Consider the following 21613-nt stretch of genomic DNA (forward strand, 5'->3'; position numbering starts at 1 on the left):
CATCACTAGGACTGATAGGGGTAAGTATTGGATTTGAAGGTTCATCATACACAAAATGCTGATCTAATATACAACAAAGTCAACCACCGAAAACCACACACCAATCTCTCATTGCCTTGCCATGTACGTCCACATGCAGGTCACGTGCCATATTGCCTATATATACTCTCGTTCCTGTGCTCTCCATACACCACATTCATCTCACAGAGAGAGAGAGAGAGAGAGAGAGAGAGAGGGAGGGAGGATGGAGAAGAGCGGGAAGCCGAGGGTGGCGATCATAGGGGGAGGCATTAGCGGGCTCGCGGCGGCGAAGGAGCTCCGGTGGCTGGAGCCGACCCTCTTCGAGGCGACGGACTCGATAGGAGGGGTGTGGAAGCACTGTTCCTTCCGCTCCACGAGGCTGCAGACGCCACGGCCCGACTACGAGTTCTCCGACTACGAGTGGAGGGACCGCACCGACCCGAGCTTCCCCACCCACGCCGAGATACTGGAGTACCTGCACGGCTACGCCACCCGCTTCGACCTGTGGAGACTCATCCGCCTCGAGTCCAAGGTGGTGGAGGTCCGGTTCCTCGGCGACGGCGGCAACGCCGGGTTCCCGCAGCTCTGGGGAGGCAAGCGGCAGGCCATGGGCGACCGACCGTTGTGGGAGGTCGGCGTGGTGTCCGGCCCGTCCGGCACTGTCCAGGTAGCTCTGCTGCTTTAAAATCCGCACTCCCTTTCCCTCTCCGAATCCATCAGCCGACCTTTTCTTCTTGGTTGTGTCTCAGTGGTACGAGTTTGAGTTCGTGGTGATGTGCATCGGGAAGTACGGCGACGTGCCGAACATGCCGGAGTTCCCTCGGGGAAAGGGGCCGGAGGTCTTCCAGGGAAAGGTGATGCACTCGCTGGACTACTGCAAGCTCGACGAGGAGGCCGCAGAGACTCTGATGAAGGACAAGAAGGTTGTGGTCATCGGCTACAAGAAATCCGCCATTGACTTGGCAGTCGAATGTGCTGCAGTCAATCGAGGTAAAAGCACTGATCAGACATCAATTCAACCCAAAATATTATGGTCAAACTCTATATATATATTTCACTCGAGTCTCTCAATATTTATAATCTCTTCGTAGACATAAATATTTAGATTATATTCAAAATCATCATATAAGGAAATAAAAAACTTTACTAGTTGACTAAAAATTCACTCTACTCTCTCAATATTTACAATCTCTTCGCAGACATAAATATTTAAATTATGTCCAAAGTCAACACATAAAAGAAATAAAAGGTTGACTGATTGACTAAAAATTCACTCGACTCTTTTAATATTTATAATCTCTTTGTATACATAAATATTTAGATTGTGTTCAAAGTCAACACGTGAAAGAAATAAAAAAAAATTTAACTAAAAATTCACTTGACTCTCTTCATATTTATAATCTCCTCCCACTTTATAAAAATAAAGAAATAAAAAAAAATTGAATGGTTGACTAAAATCCTTGTGATCACCGGATTCAGGGACACAGCAAGCGATCCGATATATTTATTGGTTGACTAAAGACTTTTCCGAAAGTCAACAGCTTTTTCTAGCGTATCGTTGACTCTCTTTTTTAATCTTGTCTGGGGTGAAGGGCCGGGTGGTGAGGCATGCACGATGGTGATAAGGACGCTTCATTGGACTGTTCCCTCTTACTCTATTTGGGGTCTACCCTTCTTCCTGTTCTTCTCGACCAGGTTTTCTCAGTTCCTCCACGAGAGGCCAAATCAGGGACTGTTGAGATCCCTCGCCTGCCACCTCTTGTCTCCCGTGGTAATGCATCTTCGCTCGCTCATTGATTTGTAGCTTTTGTTGTGGTGACGATGATCTCGAGCTTCATGTGTCTCGCCACAGAGGAGAGGGGTCTCCAAGTTCATCGAGTCTTATCTCACATGGAAGCTGCCGCTGGAGAAGTACGGGCTGAAACCGGACCATCCTTTCGTGGAGGACTACGCGTCGTGTCAGATGGCCATCTTGCCGGACAACTTCTTCGCGGAGGCCGACCAAGGACGGATCCTGTTCAAGAAGTCATCCCGGTGGTGCTTCTGGGAAGGTGGTGTGGTCTTGGACGACGGCACCAGGTTGGAGGCGGATGTGGTGTTGCTGGCCACCGGGTTTGACGGCAAGAAGAAGCTGAGATCGGTGCTGCCGGAGCCGTACCGTGGGTTGATAGTGGACTCAGCCGGTGTCATGCCCCTGTACAGGTGCGTGCTCTCTCTTCTTCTTAATCATCCGAAACAGTGGGCTCAATGCTCGATCGATGACAGGGGAACGATTCACCCTCTCATCCCTCACATGGCCTTCGTGGGGTACATCGAGAGCGTCTCCAACCTCCACACGTCGGAGCTGCGGTGCAAATGGCTGGGGGGGCTGCTGAAGGGGCACTTCGAGTTGCCGAGCGTGGAGGAGATGTTCCGGCAGAGCAGCCAGGAGACGGAGGTCATGAAGAGGACCACCAGATTCTACCGCCGTCACTGCATCTCCACCTTCAGCATCAACCACAGCGACGAGATGTGCGAGGAAATGGGTTGGAGTTCATGGAGGAAACGGAACTGGATGTCCGAGGCATTCGGTGCATACAACAACCAGGACTACAAAGAAGACAAAAGCGAGCAAGACGATGTGTTAGATTGATCACTGAATATACGAGGCAAAAATCACATAGAAGAAGAAGGTTCATATATATCCAAGCATGTCATCTTTTGATTTGTTGTACTCTTTACGTGTAGTCAATAAACAAAAGTTGAGTTCTATCGTCACAGAATAAATCTCTTTTACGGTCGACTGTCTGTATTCAAGCAGATAAATCGAGAGAGAGAGAGAGAGAAGACTCCATTTTTGTTCCCAGAACATTTTCCATGTTCAAACAAGAACAGATGGCGATAAGGTGCTTCTACCGTGTTCGACATGTGTTCATGTTGTCATCTCATTGCATCCAATGTCTCTGCCTGATGCCGGAGCATGGCAGGGTGGGACACGGGGCATCCATGCACGGAACAACCTGGGATGCAGAATGTCAAACCAGTCACAACTTGATGAGTGGTTCCACTGCATCCCAAATGGTTACATATGACCTTTGACTTGAACGGTGCCTTTATAATATTTGATATCCATGAATTGCTTGCCACCGATGTTGGAGAAGTTGATGTTCTCCTACGCCAATTGGGTGGCTTGGCTATATATATGTATGTATGACCGGGAGCTGGACAATTTCAAAGTCAGCGTGACTTTGGTTGGGCAAATATGTGTCGGATGCGTAAGCATCGGAGGGAAAAAGGTTGAACAAGAAACAGAACTGGGGTGCCGGTTTAAGCACTGCATCTGCTCGATGCCATCGCCATCGGTTGAAAAGGAGAACACAGCAGCTTGGACATCAGGCAATTAAAGAAAATGGGTCAACAACAACAACTCTGACTGCAATGTCGATGATGTAGTCCACTCCGACTCCGACTCCGACTCCGACTGGTATTCGGTCATTGTCACTGAGAGCACGCATCGATCTACGTCGATGATCAATTGGGATGAAGGAGGGAGGGCTGGAGCTTAAGCGGGGCAATTGGTAAAACAGAGTACGTTTTCTTGAAGTTGGTGTTCTTTGTCTGGATTTTGAGCACGGGATCATCTGGGATCATGGTCTGGATTGGAGGAGATTGAATCTAACCACCTAAACTTGACCATAGTAAGTAATAGCAACAACGACAAGGTGGTTGAATCTAACCACCTAAACTTGACATGGTCCATTTATACTAAAAAAACAACTGAATCATCAAAGTGAACCTTCAACGAGAGTGACTGACTTGTCGCATTCATTTCAGATCATCATCAGGAGGGGCAAAACGTTTTTTAGTTCGCTGATGTTGGCATCCAGCGTTTGTCAAACACAGGTCGAGTGCTTCCCTGGAAGAGCACTGGTGTTGACAGCATCTCAGATGCATGTACAAACAAACAAACTAATGTTCCTTCCACAAGACGGGGCAAAAAAAAATTATTAGGATGAAAATAATTATAATAGTAAAAAAATTGTTCCAGCTCGATTGTTCTTTGCCCAAATATCAAATCAACACCAATGTTTAAACCCTAGGGTACACGACCTATCCAATACTACTGATCTGCACCATATCACTATTACTTGTAAGGTGCCCCGCCGAACCCAAAGGAATTAGATAGTGCTGCTACCTTTACATCCAATCTTTCCTTTCCTGACCCCACTAGCATATCCACATCCTGAATCAAATCACAGAAATATACAGGCCATTCCCCAGTTAAATCTCTAAGAATATGAACGGAATAAAGCTCTTTGTGACCACCTTATGATTTCCCTTTTTTTAACTGAAAGAGCACTAAATCGTCGCTGATTTTTGTCAGCGCTTTCATTTAACAGTCATCAAATCTATTCATCATACTTACTACTCCTTAGTAATTGAATATATATATTTCTTCCTTTATTTCATGATTGGAGGTGTGAAAAATCATTTGTGAATGTGAACCAACATATTAGTAGTGACAGGAGGAAAGATGTACACGTACCACAGTTTCCTCTGGTTTATCCAGATTGATATTTGGATGAACCCACCCTGTTCGAATAGCCTGCAAAAGAAATACTCAAACAAGCAGGGATCTAGCTTAGCAAGAGATTGAATAATGTGAAAACAGTTTTTTTACATCATGACACGATGAAAGAATAGGTTACCTTCGGGATGTGGCTCTATCATATGATAAGCGTCACAAGTGAAGCTTCCTCCTAGAAACTCCGCATAGATTTGTGCTCCCCTTTGCTGTAGAGAATGAAAGAAAATAGATAGATCCAAAAAACAACTACAAGCAAGAGATAAATGTGAAAATTCGACAGTATGAATCTGACCTTAGCGTGGTCAAGTTCTTCCAGCAGTAGCACGCCAGCCCCTTCGCCCATCACAAATCCATCACGATCTTAATAATCATCGAGTCAACAAGAAAACTTGAGTTCCTACATCTGATATAGAAATAAAAATAATGAATTAGTGAACTACTAAGCAAGGAATCAAATATCAAATTGTACTGATCTGTACAAACCAGTATTTACTGGTCCTACCGAGGACCGGCACTAGACCAGGTCAGGGTATTGGTCGGTATTCAAGTTTTTAATATTTTTCAGTGATACAATGCAAAAATGAGACCATCAATACAAAAATTATGCAGAAAAGTCTCAGCAAATTTAGAAATAAGAAGTTAGAGTAATATACACATACAACATCCCAAGGGCGTGATGCTTTGGCAGGATCATTATTTCTTTGCGAAAGTGCTCTGCATGCCACAAAGCCACCTAATCCTGCAAAAAATTTAACGACAATGTAGCATTACGCATGTAAAAAACTGTTCATCACAATCACAATAGATGACAGTTTCACCTGAAAAATCACACCAATGGGTATGATCACTGAATCAGATCCACCACAAAGCATCACATCCTGCAACATTTGGACAGAAGGAAATGCATGACATGAGTTCCAAAATACTAGCGTTAACCAACAATGGGAAGAAGTGGGCAACTTACAGCTTCACCTCGTACAATATGATTTGCCGCATTCAGAATGCAGAAGTTACTAGTTGCACATGCAGTTGAAATTGAATAATTCAGGCTGTTAGTTTGGCAAGTCTCATAGTCCCACATCGGAAAAATCAGACTTGTTGTCTCTTATTGGAACTATAAATAAGGGTCTGGACTTTGAAGTCAAATACACCACAAGAAGCACCACAAGTGGTACCACAAGAAAACTTAAATATTTACTTTGGTTTAAGTCCACACTCAGTTAAATAGTTTGGGCTTATAGTTTGGTTTTTCTTGTTTAGTATTTTTGGATGTTTTATGGCCTAGGAACATCTTCCTAAGGCATTTGTGATAGTCTCTTTTCATAGTAGTGATTTGCTCCTCTTTTGTCTGTGGATGTAGGTCAAAGTCAATTGACCGAACCACGTAAATCTGGTGTTCTTGTCGATCTTTTTCGTTTTATTGTCTTTGTTGTGTTGCCAAAATTACCTTGTGGTAAATTTCTTGAGGCTAGCTCTAACACAGACCCATCCAACCCTAAGGATAAAAATAACATAGGACATCCAATTTAGATATTTTTTAAACACTTATGACACGAGAGAATTTTCCAAGAATGGGTCAATCGGCGCACCAGATCCATTGCAAGCATAGCAGATCCCATATTTGTGGTTGCAAAGGGTACACAAAAGGGGTTCATCTTCTTGTATGAGACTCTCAAGGCTTCAATCGCATCATTAAATACCTGAAACATGAAATACCATAATAAGTATAATATTCACAGAACAGCATTAGACAAATGCAACAATCCATCCCTGATAATATTGGAAGTCATAGAAAGTGTAAGACAAAACCTTCCCAGTGCTAAAGTTAGAGCATATCAACTCAGATATATGCTAATAAAAGGCATACCTTCATCCCACCCATTGCAGACCCAATTAGCACACCGCATCTTGTTTTCTCGAACTGGCTCATGACGTCTTCTGTGACTCCACCATCTTCCAATGCTTTTTTGCCAGCGGTAAGTAAGTAAAGCATGAACTTGTCCATCCGCTATGACAATTTAGGTGCCACCCAACCATCTGTAGAAAAAGATTTAATTTCCCCTGCAATCCTCTACAAAAGAGTTTGTTATCAGGAACTCCTATGAATCTCTTGGTCTACTAAATTAACCCCATTCGCCTATCCAGTTCTTAAGAGCAGTAAATAGACAGATTAGAATGTATTAGTTATTATCTTAAGATATCAAGCTATTTGTTTAGTAGAAGATATACCGTCGGAAAACTGGAGCAATCAAATGTTTCAATCTCGCTTATGCCACTAACACCTTCAAGAAGGTTGCTGTAGAAGGTAACCAGATCATGGCCGAGAGGTGTGACCACACCCATCCCAGTCACAACAACCCTCCTCTGTTTCATATGCCTTTCCTTCACTTCAACTTCCTTAGCTGACTCCAAACCAACTGTCATCGCTGGTCCTGCATTCCACAATATGCAACAAGAACAGCATCACTCGATCACTTCACGACAAGATCCAAGTCTTAACCTGCTATTCAACAAGAACAGAACTAATTTGCATGATCTGGAAATAGAGCAGCCCATCACACAGTAGCTATGCACTTGTTTCCGTGCTTTCCACCGCAATCAAGAAAAAGATACCACCAGATGTGATTAAATAAGCCTGATCGAATGCGAAGATCAGACTCTTCGCATTTGATCTTCGCATTCGATCTATCATGTGAGGCAAACAAAAGAAACAGATCTTAAACCGGGTCTGTTTTCACTATCGATATTGTTCCTTCGGTTCATTAATGGAAGGGAGATCCTCGTGGACCCAATGTGACGCCGATCTTGGAACCAAATCACAGATCTCGTTTTATTAGACGGATACTTGGAACAAAGAAATCGAGATGTGTTGGTATTGAGCTTCCGACAAACGAACAAATAAATCAGAAAGGAGAGAGGATTAAAGAGACGGGATTTTGAAGAATGCACACTACCAGAGGCAGCGGGTGGAGAAAACCGCCGTCGGTTGTCCTCAGGCGACGCGGAGCCGCTGACGTCGGCGCAGGGGTCGAAAGCGAGGCAGGAGCTGACGAGGCCCGGGATCCGGAAGCCGCAGGGAGCGGAGATCACCCGCCGCGTGGTGGAGTCGCGGCCGCCGGCAGGGATCGCCGCCATCCGCCTCCAACTCGACCCCGGCCGGTCGTGGCCGCACGCGGCGGAGGAGGACGCGCACCCCACCGCGACGAGGCACGTGCGGAGGGGCGAGGGCTCGACCGAGAGGGAGCGAGAGTGAGAGGGGAGCAGTTATATACATTCTTTGAGCGGACGAAGAGATGTTGAGAATGGCGGTTATATATATATATATATATATATATATATATATATATATATATATATATAACTATGAAAGTTTAGTAGTTTCTCATAAAAAATTTATTAACTCTAGAGATATAATATAACGGAGAAGATATAATTATTTAAGGGAATTACATAATCCAAAAGCACCCCTTTGTTTTAAAAAAAAGGAACGAATTATTCATATTTAATTTTTTGATTAGAGATGAATTGAAAAAATGATATTTAAGATTCTTCTTGAGAAAAAAAAATTTATACGTTCCTTTGTTCATAAAATATGTGAAAATATCAACGTAACTTATCATTTGATCTGAATGTTACATGAATAACGGAGAGACTTACGATTAGAAGAGATAGAGAATGAGGGTTCAACAAAGACTAAATACACTTATCACGAGAATTAAAATTCATCGATATATATCTAAACATAATAATAATAATAATAATAGAGTATGCCTCGATTAAATAGCTAATCTAAACTTCCTCATTGGGAGTCTAATTTCTCAATTAAATAGCTACGATAGCAAAAGATTGAGTTCGGTAGTTCCTCGTACAAAACTATTCACTCTAGAGTCCCTTGTTTCAAAAAAAGAAAAAGAAAAAGTTATTCATATTTAATTTTATGATTAGAAGAAAATTCAAAATTGAATAATTATAATTAAGATTTTTTTTTAAAAAAAAAGAGAAATATTTCCTATGTTACCCATAATATATAAAAATATTGATGTAAATTTATATAATCATTCAGTCTCAATGCTTTAGGAAGATCATAGCTAATCTATCTTGATTTGGCTTTAGTTATATTACTTTTATATGCAAACAAACATTCAAAGATATCAATTGAATGAAAATAATCTTTTGCTTATCCAAAGATACTTCCATTAAGAGAAGCCAAGGGTGGTTGCTCGGATGGAATTAAATTGGGCACAAATACTTTGGTAAGAGAGAGAGACACACACAACAACCAAAAAAAGAGGAGCTTTAATGTAGATGTGATGTGATTTACATTTGATTTATTTACATTTTCTAAAGTCTTGTTTGCATTAAATCGAGGCTTGTGTTTAGTATATGAACAAAAGTATTATGGCCGGTGAGTCAACACGGTTAGGTCCACAGGTCGATGTCAGGAACTTCTTATGGATTGAATTGGATGATGAGGTGGCTATGCCTCTTGACCGTCCCGGGCGAGAGTCAGACCGGCGGGGTCGATTGGGCCCTCGTGAGTGGATGTGAGTTGCGTCCCTTCGTCCCCGGGGTGGTTGACAGCTTGTCTTCGCGACACGACCGTGCCTTCGGGAAGGGGTGTTAATTGGCATTAGTCAGGATCCGGGCCGACGAGCTACACTCCTTCTACACACCGGATGGTGATTCCTGGGTGGAGATGCTTGCTGCTCGAGAGTGGCTACTTCCCTGTAAAAATGGCCTTCGTCGGGTGCTTCCCGACTTTGGCCCCTCCGACGAGCAAGTCAGTCGAGTGTTGTCTTTTTCTCCTTTTCTTTTTTCCTCCCCCTGACCGAGTGCCTAACAGGGGTTTTTATACCATCGTGTGAGGATTGGTTCCGCCTTGATTTAGCATGGCCGCTGACTTTCGTTGGGGTAGAGCGACTTCTCTGACGAGTTGGCATCTTTGGGGGTGCCTGAGCGACATCAGACGGCACTGCCTCGAGCTCTCGGGGTAGTCATGTCACACAGTGTATCGATACGGCACTGCCTCGAACTCCCGAGGTTCTGATGGTGTATGGCGTCGGATTTGTAGCTGGTGGGTGTGACTTCGATGGTGATTCATCCGGAGCTAAAATATGCCCTATCAATATCTATCATCAATCATTTTATGTTTCACAACTTTGAACTCAATTTGATTGTCAATTTATGCGACAAGATTATGTTAGATCAAGTAGGGATATGGAGAAGAAGAACTAATATTTATTTAATGTTTAAGTTAGAAATTATTTTATATTAATAATAATAATTTGGATTGAGTTTTTTTTTTATTTTATTTTTAATGAGACTAAATGAACGTATCTTTGCAGCCTTACAACTAATTGTTTCATCGTGAATATTTTCATCAAATAATTACAAGTTATCCGAATATGAAAGGTTTCATCGGAGCCATTGTACATTATTTCTCATGAAATGTACTCATCGGATGCTCCCTTATATGTTGATCGAATGTTGGGTAAGCATTAGCGTGACACTTGATAATTCACATATCATTTTCATGTATCAATATCATTCTAATAGAGTAATTTATTTCTTGGATGACGATAAAAAATCTTTTTTTTTAGTTTATCGACTCCAACAATCGATTGCATGTCATGTCGATGGAAGAGATTTTGATTGTTATTCGATAGAGAGAGAATAGAATCGATGTTTCCTCATACGTCAATGTCATAGGTTTAGTAAACACCATAGATCAAGACTATATTTAAAACAATGATATCGATAACCCTTCTGTTATGTTTGAATAGCTTCTTTTTGTTATTTTTTCTCATCATCCACGTAATCAAGTGTTTAGAGAATACTAAAAATGAATCTCTAAATAAATATTATATTTTAATATTGGTGTATTTGGTGATGACATGAGCGTAGGGAAAAACTATAATAGTAAAATAATTTTTCAAAATATAAATTTATTATCAAAAATAAATATTATTCATAGCAGCATAAATAGTAGAATAATAAATCAATCACAAAATGAGACACCAAATTTTTATATGAAAAACTCAATACGGAAAAAAATCACGATATCGTAGTCCACTTAAAACTTTTCACTATCACCAATAATGATAACATGTTTATAGTAAACCTTCTCTAGAATAATTAGTGGATCATAATAATATAAAGAATATGCTCAACAATAACGTATCATTATCACTATAATAGATTTCATAAAAGTAAATTTTAGAACTCATTGAGTAGGTATAATAGAAAAGTATCTTAGAGAGAATAAATTACGGATCAATAATTAGGATTGTAGAACTTGTTATCTCTTTATTTGTTTTCGACCGTTAGCACACCTCTTGGTGCACCTCTCAACTTTTTTTTTTAATAAATTAAATCTAGACTCGCTTAAATCAATCGATCCAAGCCAACGTATCAATCGATCAAAACGCACGTATGGCTTAGACCCAACAATGAGAAATAGAATATTAATGTTCATGATAATTATTATAAATTTAAACTATGAAAAATCAAAATCTTTTAACTAGCAACGAGATTAATTCTACTTTTTCGTACCACTCATTAATATTAAATATAAATCTAGTGGATGAGATACCTGTCAATGCGTCGAATATGAGAAAGATCAATATATTGATTTTTATATTATAAAAAAGTATAATCACAACATCGCATAACTTCAAATCAGAGAAAAAAAAAAGACTAAATAATTTTTTTTAAGCAAGAAGTTAGAGACGGTGAATCAAAGTCAACTCTCTATCTCCCAGAATGGTATCTTCCAGAAGATCTAACAATAAGTCAACTCTCTATCTCCCTCCGATGCCTTCTCTATCGTATCCATGGCATAAAAAGTATACCAGAGTTGATTCGGTCCCGCCGCAAAAAATGGCCCTCTTTGCCTCTGTTCTGATGCACTCTGTTTCGTAGGGTATTGCGGCTCATTCGAGAAGCCCCCCCATATTCCACATCGCTTCTGGCCACTCCGATTCCAACTTCGTCTTCCCCCGTCGTCGATGCTGGGCGGATCCTCCTCTCGAGACCTTGATAAAGTCGGCTTTTTTTATCAGAAAGAAGTGATCTTTGGGCCGTTTGCTTGACCCGCCAGGCATTAAATACGGCGCCGAGGTGGAGGTGGACGCGGTAGCGGTAGCAGCAGCAGCTGCTCCACGAGATTATCGGTTCTAGAATACCCTTCCAACTCCGGATGCCTTCGTGGCGAAGCCTCTAGGGAGGAGAGGTCGTAATCTTTGGGCAATTGGATTCGGTCTCCGAAGTGGGAATGGATGCGATTATTGCGGCCTGGGTTTTATCTATAACCGGTCTGTAATCTCTGGTGAGGCGCCCCCACAGCTGTCGTTTCTCCTTTATCAAGTCGATACCTTTGGCGCTCTCTCATCTCTTCTCGTTTGGTTTTACGTGTGTTGTCTAAAGTCGGAAGCTTTTTTTTCCGCACTGAATCATGCCTGCGCCTCTGCTAGCTCGGAAGGGTCGTCACCTGCAGCGTTACGAGAACCAGCTCCGGCTCGTCGCAGGGTATTTGTGGTTCCCTTCTCTCAACTTTTCTTGAAATTTCGGTTCTTGTGATCAAAATCTTGATTTGCTATGTTTCTTTACCTTCTTGCGCTACTCGTGGAAGGTAATTTTGTTGTGAATCGAGAGGAAAGGGAGAGGTGGATGGGAGTGGTAGGGAAGAGGGTAATTAGATGTTGTAGGATATTTTTCTTTTGGCACTTCAGATTTTGATGAGATGAGGTTAACAACAGTTTGATTCTGTTAGCAACTGTGTCATGATGAGGACTTTACTTACGCCTGTCAAGTGTTTGGTAAATTGTCCTTATGGTGATGTAATTGTTGGAAGCAGGATGGTGGTTCTTTATCAAGAACAGAAGTAGGCAGAAACTTCAAAAAAAATTTCTCTTTATACAAATTAAAGAGGAGATATGTAAATTAAATCTTGGCACTAGATATCAGTAACAAAAAATATAATATAATAGTTACAAAGGAAAAAATGACATGTCAATATTAAGGGTTTTTTTGGCCTCTGGTGACACAGTAATCCTTTTTTTATTTATTCTTCACTCCTTCAGGCTCCCAACTATTTACATGTTTATGCTCAATAAGTTGATTTTTTTTTTTTTGGTTCATATATAAAACCAGCCTCACCACTTGCCACATCAGTGGGGCATCACCCAATGATCTTGTTCTTATCCCAGATGAGAAGTTTCTATCTGACCTGAAACAGAAGAGTACTGACAAATCTAATTGTTTCTTGAGAGTAATACTGCCTTTGTTTATGTTAAACGGATTAATTATAACACAATTCAAGACAAACTTGTATCCAATTTTGATGTAATTTCCATGCCTTAATTATTTTTTAATCTGTTGTCTCATCTGGTGTGATCAGATGCATTCCTTACAAGATTATTGGGAAACCCGACAACCAATCTGGTGATTTGATAAATGGAGTGGAAGTCCTCATGATCAGTTCACCGGGTCGGCATGACTTTGTCTTCCCAAAGGTGAGAACCACTTGTGAACTTCAAATCTCAAGTGTGGCTTGTACAGTTTACTGATCACTAATACTATGATGTAGGGTGGCTGGGAGACAGATGAGACTGTATGCGAAGCAGCATGCCGGGAAGCTCTGGAGGAAGCAGGAGTTAGGGGAATAATAGATGTAAGTATCAGTATCCAAAATTTTATGATTGATGACAAAAATTGATGCACAACAACAAAGTCATTCTTTGTTCAAACAACCATATCTTAGTGGAGTTTGGAGGTTTGTTATTGTTTCCTTTTTTTGCATTGGATATTATCCTAACTTTGTGCTTTCTATCATTATTTTGATTTCATACCTCAAGAAAAAAGACATGGTCTTCCATGCAAATCTGTCTTTTGCTCAATTGGCGGGGTCCTTATGAAATTAATGTTTGGTCAATACTGACTCAGATAAGAGCCATTATAGAAAATGAACAACTATTTCACTCACTTCTAAATGAATCCTGTGTGAGCGAGACGTTTTTTTCTCGATAGGGTTGAAGTTTGTAGATTCCTTATGTGACAAAATTAAGCTCCTCTTTTCTTGCTTTTAATTTCTGCAGCTAGTTGCTGATCTGTGATTTTAAAGTTGGGTTGATGTTGACTTGCCAGTGGCATATATCTAAGCTTCATGCTTCAATTTTTGAAAGAAAAAAAAACGTGTAATTAACGTTCTGGAATATTACTCATCATTAAATCATTCACTGTTATCATACTTATCACGAATAATCACTTTTGGATCTTCATATATAGTTGATATTTGCCTTACCCACCTACTGTGCATGTGATATGCCTCTTGTTCTCCTGATTCCTGCAACATCTGACATGATCTGTTCCTGGTAATGGCCTTACAATTTCGGCCCCACAGGTCACCTGTTTGAAAGAAATGGCCTTGTCTTTAATCTTCTTTAGAGATTCAGCTCTATAACTTGGGTGTCACTTGGATCACAAAAAGAAGAAGCAAATATTATCATACAAGTATGTGGTGAATGCTTCATAACTGGTCTTTTCATATCATTGTCATGGAGGCATCACTGCTTTTATAGCTACTCACCAAATAGACAGATAATGTTGCTGGCTGCAACTTGGATTGGATGACACCATAAATGTCTACAGACTGGAGGTGACATTAGTGTAAAAGTCCTAAAACTAGCAACATGAATTCATTGGAAGGATCAAAGATGAGGGGAAAAGAATAAAACCTACTTTGTGTTCTTGTTCTTATCTCTAACAAAAAAAAATTTCCTACTATGTGTTTCTTCATGAAAGCTAGTCCAAACAGAACAGATGTTTTCTATGCCCCATCAATGCAATCAGTGCTAATTATTATCTACTTCTCCCTTTCTTTCTCTCTCTTAAAAGCATTGTGTTGATCCATGTTTAGGAAATCGAGCTAGGTAATTGGGTGTTTAGAAGCAAGAGCAGCCAAGGTACTTGCAGCCAGGAAGGAGGTTGCAGAGGTCACATCTTTGCCTTGGAGGTCACTGAGGAACTGGACAACTGGCCCGAGCAGAAAATGCATGGCAGGAAATGGGTCGGTATCTGCTAGTACTTCATTTCACATAGTAGGCAAATCAACTGCAAATTTTGAGATGCTTTTGATCTTTATTCCTAACACTATTGGCTGGTCCTAAAACAGGTGGCATTGGAAGAAGCATATGCACTCTGTCGGTATGATTGGATGCGCGAAGCCCTCGACTTGTTCAGGATCTACCTCTTTAGCAAGCCTGTGCCACCTGTGTCTGGGTTATACGAGCCACCAAAATTCCGCATCTCGACTTCAGCTGAGCGGGCCATTGCCTCATGCTGATGCTTTCGTCCCGCCTTCGATGAGCCTGTTTGTAAAGTCAGTTTATGGTTTGTTCTCTCACCTTCTGTCGATGAGGTTGAATGTTTTAACGATTTAACTTGTACAGTTTCTTGTCCTACCTTTCTCATGACAACATCAGTTGGGTTGTTAATATCAGAGTTTGCTACACAAACTCTCGTCCTGTAGATTTGCCAAGACAGAAGAAGTTTGATCAGTACGCTTGCTGTAATCAAAATGGTTTATAACACACATTTTCATATCATTCCACTGTTCACTGTTTCAATTTGTTTTAAAGATCATATGAACTCCCATTCTGTCCCGGTTTGCTTCATGCTTCATTTCATCAGGGCATAATAAGCCTTGAGAGAAGATGAATTCTCGACTTTGGATCTTAATCTACTTTGAAATACATCCTGTCTATTACCTTGTCTAGATTTCTCTGGCTATTTCCATCAAGTTATGTATGCATAACTTGTTCTTTTTAACAGAATTCTGACACATCCAAAACCCTACATTGAAGGTCTATATGCCAACTGGAAATCAAGTAGCATGATATACACACAATTTTCTTAGAAAGAAAGGATTGACTTCACCTTGGTCAGTGTCAAACAACCAAGGGCTGTGCCAGAGTAGTGAAATAAAGGTTTAAACCTAAGTGACACACAGACTATATTGCAAAGATGTAGGGTTAAAAAATCAGATAAATTATTGTCTGCATTACATGTAGGCATATTACAACTTGAAAGCCTGTCACATGTCTAGACCTAAACAATTTACTCTCTGTCACAAAGTTAGGATCATCTTTCATCTCAGTGGAAGAGTGACTGTTCAAGTATAGTACACTTAATAGCATATCAGACTCTGCAGTAGTGAAGACTGTTTGCAGCATTTCATTGGCCTTTTCTTGCATTATTAAAGAGCAACCTTGTCCTTTTCCTGTTATACCTGACCATTACAATATGATGTGCCATGTGATTTCTCACTCTCTGAAACTGCTGATTGTTGGAGACTGTCAATACTGCTAGAGCAATTCTACATATAAAAGCTAACAATCCATATACAGAAGAACATTCAAATGGAGTTGTTTGACTGTTCTCTATTAAAAAGTAGATGTCTCTGTTAGCTCTTCTTTAGATCTAAAATCTTAAGCTTGTGTTTCTTATATAGATATTAGTGAAAGGGTTACTGACTTAAGAAGCTATATGACAGAGTAGGCATCTATGCTTACTCTGTGATGCTCATCCTTGCCATTAATTTGCATAAACTAATCTGAAGATATAAAAAATTATGGAAATGTTTGATCAAACTTCCTAGAACTCATAACATTCTGCAGCAATAGTAAATGTGTGCAGTATGACCATGCAGCTTGTGGCATTTTGCAGTTTCTAGATAGCTTTCCACCTTGACCTTGGATTAGGATTAGAAACAGGATTGGTCTTGTGAGAAGGATATACTAAAACCTCTTGCTATCAGACATTGGGTTGGTGTTTACTCAACTCTATTGTATGTGTATATGTAAGGGTGAAAAGTTTGTAGTGGCTGAGTCATCTGATCACTGCAGAATAAGTTCTCCTCCCTTCACATGCACACCAACAGATCTTTTGACTCCCTGAGGCTTCCATGGGACCTGCAACACCAAATATAGGACAGCAAACTAAACTCTCCACACCTCTGAGATTGAAAAGATTGAAGGAACCTTTGGCTTTGGAAAGGTGTTTTGGGTTGTGGAGCTTATCATTGGTTCTTTCTCAATCTGCTAGCACATGGATTGGCAATGATAAGCCTTTCATACCTCACTTAAACAAATGTGTGTGTGATTTGGAACATGATCTGTATCTGAACTCCCATAGATTTAGATTCTGAACATTAGATTATTAGCAATGCATTAAATCATGCATTCTCTGTTTTGTAATGCATCTTTTTGTGTCTCTCCATGGCAAGGCCATGAGTGGATGGTCACATCAATTCAGGAGAGAATGTTTTTGGACTGAGAGAGTGTATTACATGAATCCATGGAAGAGAGAGAGATGACAAGAGTAAAGGTCATCATAGTTGCTGCAAGATACAATGAACTCATGGTTGGCTTCTGGTGAGCTCTCAAGAAACTTCTCTTTCATGAATGCAGGCCAAGAAGAGGCAGTTGCAGTCTGCAAAATATTCAAAGCTGTGGCATCTAATCATTTCATGTGATGGCAATGGTTGTGGAGGGGGGAGGGGCTTCTCCTCATCATTAGCAAACTCCATGCCATCAGAGAATGATCATAAAAGGCATATATGAATGCATAGGGACCATCACTTGGCTCTTTAATGCCAACCTGAGTCCATATTCTTTTCACTTCTAGATTGCATCTGATTTGTTTTCATTTTCTTTAATCTATCAGCATGTGCCTTGTGACTCTCTAAAACCTTACTCTCTCAACAATCATTTCAATCCTCAAGGAGAAAGTTTGAGTCGCAAATGATTAGTTTTCAAGCAGTGAACCATGTCAAATTGATCATAAATCTATGCCACGACTCCTTAAGAACAAATTTTATGATCATCAAGGCAATCTGATATCGTCAAAACAAATTTTTAATCGTCATGACGATATCTTCAATGCTAATAATACTATTTTGATGCGCAAGTTAATACGAGATTCGAAGCGAAAATTGAAAGAAAGATTTTAATCCTTTCAATCCTCAAGGAGAAAGTTTGAGTCGCAAATGATTAGTTTTCAAGCAGTGAACCATGTCAAATTGATCATAAATCTATGCCACGACTCCTTAAGAACAAATTTTATGATCATCAAGGCAATCTGATATCGTCAAAACAAATTTTTAATCGTCATGACGATATCTTCAATGCTAATAATACTATTTTGATGCGCAAGTTAATACGAGATTCGAAGCGAAAATTGAAAGAAAGATTTTAAATATTGAGTCAGAAATTTATAAAAAAAATATTCTATACGATAATCCGAGTGATTGAACTTCGAATGTTGATTACTGATTAATCATTTAAAATAACATATATTTTCTTTTAACATAAAATAGATGATCAACATGAGTTACACCAAGAAAGAGAGAGAAGAAAAGAAACTAATGATAATAAAATGAAATTTAGAAGGTCTAGGATAAGAAAAACCATATAAATTGAGGAAACCTCAAGATGATCATAAAAGGGACGGTCAGATGTAATCCATGTTTACTAACTTTGAGTCCACATTGCCTCTTTTCCACCTCTGCCAATCATTAGATTTATGTTTCTTGAAGCCCACTTCAAATCATTAGATTGATCATGTGTGGGCCCCCACCCCCTCCCTTATTAGATTGATCATTAGATTAAACATGCGCCAAGCTTCACATATATTATTGTGTGTGTCTCTCCATCTCTCTCACTGCATCACCTTTGCTTGTATATAAACCCTTCACCATGCAAACACTCCACCACCTCAACCTCGACATCCACACATCGTCCGATGGGCTTCTCCTTTTTCTTCTCCTCCTCTTCCTCCTCCTCTGCCATTCCAGCCTCTGAACCCACTCAGGAGAAGAGAAGCAATCGCAGGCCGCAGCAAGACAACAGCAGCAACGACGCCGGTGGCGGTGGCATGAGGTACCTCGGCGTGCGGCGCCGGCCGTGGGGCCGGTACGCGGCGGAGATACGCGACCCGGCGACGAAGGAGCGCCACTGGCTGGGCACGTTCGACACGGCGGAGGAGGCGGCCGTGGCGTACGACCGCGCCGCACGCACCTTTCGCGGCGCCCGAGCGCGCACCAACTTCGCGTACCCCGACCTCCCGCCGGGCTCCTCGCTCACTCCCTTCCTCTCCCCCGACCTCCAGCCCCCGCCCTCCTCCTTCCTCCTGTCCCCGCCGCCGCCTCTGCAGGGCTCCGGACACCCCGCGGCCATGTTTCCCGCCCTGGGATGTCAGGCCGACTACAACCCTATTTCGGACAATGCAATGCCATACGATGGGGCTGACTACTACTACCACCAGCAGCAGCAGGACGGGATACAATACGCGGCCTCGACGCTGCCGCCATCTCCGCCGCCGGTTCCAGCGGTGGCGTCTCCATGGGAGTCGGTGTCTGATCCGGCGGCGGGCGAGGAGGACCTATCGTCCGTGTGGTGCGACGCGGAGGAGTTCAGCGTGCAGGGCACCACGGCCTCGCACGGGATCTTCTTCGAGGAAGGTTACGTGCACAGCCCCCTGTTCGGGCCGATGCCGGCGGTGGACGACGCCGCCGCCGACGGGTTCCAGCTCGGTGGATCGTCTTCCTCCTCCTACTACTACTGACGAGCAAGGCTACAGTTTGGGTGCGCGCCCTCCCGCCCGCCCGCCCTCCAGCCGGTGGACGTGGCGTTTTCTTATTGGTTCGGGTCTTCTTTGTCTCTGCTCTCCTCCGGAGATCAGCTTGGGATTTCAAGTGTCTCTTCTTCTCCTTCCATTAAACCTTTTGTCAAAAGCTTCTCATATTTCTAGTTTGTATGTAACGATGCTTTTTGTCGTCTCTCTCGAGTGACTCGCACTTACTCCGTGGCTACGTATGAGAGCAGAGGTTTCTGTTCGTAATGAATCGGAGAAGATTCGTAAGAGTGGAGAGTGGCAGAGCAGATGTGTGGTGGACTCGACCGACAAAAGAATTCTAAGCACTCCTCACATGTTTTCTCCCTCGCTCTTAAGCAGCAACTAATGGACGTCTGCTTTGGGCCATCAAGAAGGCTTCAGCTCCAACCAGCTTTCCGGCAGCCCATTCGATTCTCCTCGCCCTTGCGACATGCAATCCACGACGACGCGCGAGAGATGCTTTTTGTCCGGGTTTACTTCGAACAGATTCCTTGCCCACCGTGATTTCCACCACCTGTTCGATCAATGTCCTTTGCCGACGCACCATCCAGTTGACCGCGCCCCCCCAAAAAAAACACCAAACGGCGCATCTGTGTCAATTTTCAACGATAAGCATACGAGATTAAAATAAAAAAGGTCGAGATAGAAAGAACGGCAGGTTGGGCTCCGGAAGAGCATCGACATCAGATTCCAAACTCTCCCAGCAGAGTCCAGAGAAGCACAACAGGCATTCACATACAAGTCCAAGCGACGTCCAAATCCAGGAAGTAGGCACCATGAGAGTGCTGATGAGCTTGTAACGTGGTTCTTCCTGTGAGAGCTACCGGGAGATCTGATGCCGAGCTGCTTGCCACTGGAGGCCGTTAACATCGCACTCCTTAGTTCCCTTGCGGCGTTTGCCGGTATCTGATTCCTTGCCCTCGCCTTTTGTTAATTGGTGTCGCAAACGTCACCTCTGGGCAGTATAGCTTGGACGTTGGCTCGCCACTCCACTCCACTCCCTACAAATAGGGTGTTGGGTCCTCTCGAGTTACTCCATCGAGTGATACAGAGTGCGGCAATGGCGAACCAGCCGCCGACCGCACGTCCCTGGCTGCGCCGACTTGCGTCGCAGACCCGAGTGGAGCCACAGCCGGCACCGCCCCCTCGAGGGCCGCCGATCCGCCAAGCCTCGCTTGCTCTTAGTAGGGCAGGTCTGTTGCCTACGCAAGCTCCAACACAGCCTGCACCGGCCCAAACCCAACCACCGCCACCAACCCGGACTCAGGAAACACCACGGCCTGCATTGAAAACCACCAACGGTGCCGCCGCCATATCTGCGGTACCGACACCACAGTCAGTGCCGTCACAGCAAACCCTGCATTCCTCCCCAACTCCGCAGCAGTCTCCTATGGTCATCAAGACTTCATCCCCAACGCCACCTCGATCCCCCAGGACTAACTTGACGCAGCCTCCTGCCACTCCGGTGCCACATCCAGCGCCTGAACCTATGCGGCCAAAGCTCGCTATCGAGCAAGGCAATGCCAACACAAGAGGCGCCGGCAATGGTGCAGGGAATAGCCACAACAGTAATCACAGCAACTCCATGCACGACAACATGAAAGGACGCGCTGCTTCCCCAAAGACAGACGAGAAGAGTTCAGCGACAGAGAACGGCAGCGCAGGGAAGTCAGCTACCAAGAAGAAGGAGACCAAGAACGAGACGAAGGCCATTACCATTGCAGGGTACAACGTGGGCGCCTACATGGATCTACGCTCTTCCCACGGCCGTCAGATCGGAAAGCAGCAGCTTCATCACGCGAAAGGTGAGACTCAGGCTGAGGACGCGAACGACACCGAAGGGAAGAGGACGAAGACAGCAAGCAAGCGGAAGCCAATTATCTCACCGGTGAACAGCAATGTGCAGTGTGTCAACAATTCATTGCTCTTCAACGCCTGCTGCGCCCAGGGCAGCCCCGGCGTGCACATTAACATCAACCTCATTAGGAGGCGCCACCCCGAAGACAGCAACTCCTCCACCCAAAAGAACCATCCATCTCTGCGCTGAGATTTCGAACATGGAGCCGCCCCTGCTTCCATCTGGTTATACATGAGAGAAGCCTTCGCTTTGTAGTCGAAATTGCTAGTGGTGTGATTCGCTTTTCTACAATAATAAATGAGATATTCCGATTTAATACAGTGAATGCGGCCTTCCTGGAATATTTGGTTCAAAAAGAGTCAGTATTAGACATGTATCGCCTGCAGCTTGGACACCTTTCTAGGGTTATACATGCAGTCTGTAGCTAAGTTGGCTTCTTACCAGGACGTAGGAATAATGCCAGTGGAAGCAGCAGGACTGATGCAGAAACACGC

The 21613-nt window shown here is 42.8% G+C and overlaps 4 protein-coding genes and 1 pseudogene across 5 annotated transcripts; 4 read left to right on the forward strand and 1 right to left on the reverse strand.

Annotated features, from left to right (window-relative positions):
* The first annotated feature begins 242 nt into the window (after positions 1 to 242).
* Positions 243 to 2704, forward strand: LOC135640229 (probable flavin-containing monooxygenase 1). The gene is made up of 5 exons (XM_065154476.1): positions 243 to 688; positions 771 to 1011; positions 1614 to 1792; positions 1874 to 2223; positions 2287 to 2704. The coding sequence occupies exons 1-5, from the start codon at positions 245 to 247 to the stop codon at positions 2651 to 2653; spliced, it is 1581 nt and encodes a 526-aa protein (XP_065010548.1). The 5' UTR covers positions 243 to 244; the 3' UTR covers positions 2654 to 2704.
* A 1204-nt stretch (positions 2705 to 3908) lies between these two features.
* LOC135587000 (3-oxoacyl-[acyl-carrier-protein] synthase II, chloroplastic-like) lies at positions 3909 to 7813 on the reverse strand (annotated as a pseudogene).
* A 3641-nt stretch (positions 7814 to 11454) lies between these two features.
* LOC103987578 (nudix hydrolase 12, mitochondrial) lies at positions 11455 to 15192 on the forward strand. 2 transcript variants are annotated; one of them, XM_065154154.1, is made up of 6 exons: positions 11455 to 11915; positions 12014 to 12115; positions 12987 to 13101; positions 13176 to 13259; positions 14505 to 14654; positions 14760 to 15192. In XM_065154154.1, exons 2-6 carry the CDS (start codon positions 12042 to 12044, stop codon positions 14928 to 14930), a joined length of 594 nt encoding a protein of 197 aa, XP_065010226.1. In that variant the 5' UTR covers positions 11455 to 11915; positions 12014 to 12041; the 3' UTR covers positions 14931 to 15192. The 2 variants fall into 2 exon arrangements, with proteins under 2 accessions (XP_065010226.1, XP_065010225.1); XM_065154153.1 differs by lacking the exon at positions 11455 to 11915 and having other exon boundaries at positions 11934 to 12115; positions 14760 to 15147.
* A 3149-nt stretch (positions 15193 to 18341) lies between these two features.
* LOC103988358 (ethylene-responsive transcription factor LEP) lies at positions 18342 to 19359 on the forward strand. Its single transcript, XM_009406898.3, has one exon. The coding sequence runs from the start codon at positions 18389 to 18391 to the stop codon at positions 19208 to 19210; it is 822 nt and encodes a 273-aa protein (XP_009405173.2). The 5' UTR covers positions 18342 to 18388; the 3' UTR covers positions 19211 to 19359.
* A 962-nt stretch (positions 19360 to 20321) lies between these two features.
* Positions 20322 to 21308, forward strand: LOC135640812 (uncharacterized). The gene has a single exon (XM_065155578.1). It carries the CDS (start codon positions 20322 to 20324, stop codon positions 21306 to 21308), a length of 987 nt encoding a protein of 328 aa, XP_065011650.1.
* The last annotated feature ends 305 nt before the right edge of the window (positions 21309 to 21613 follow it).

Source organism: Musa acuminata, chromosome BXJ3-6 (assembly GCF_036884655.1).
Source record: "Musa acuminata AAA Group cultivar baxijiao chromosome BXJ3-6, Cavendish_Baxijiao_AAA, whole genome shotgun sequence".
Classification (NCBI taxonomy): domain Eukaryota; kingdom Viridiplantae; phylum Streptophyta; class Magnoliopsida; order Zingiberales; family Musaceae; genus Musa; species Musa acuminata.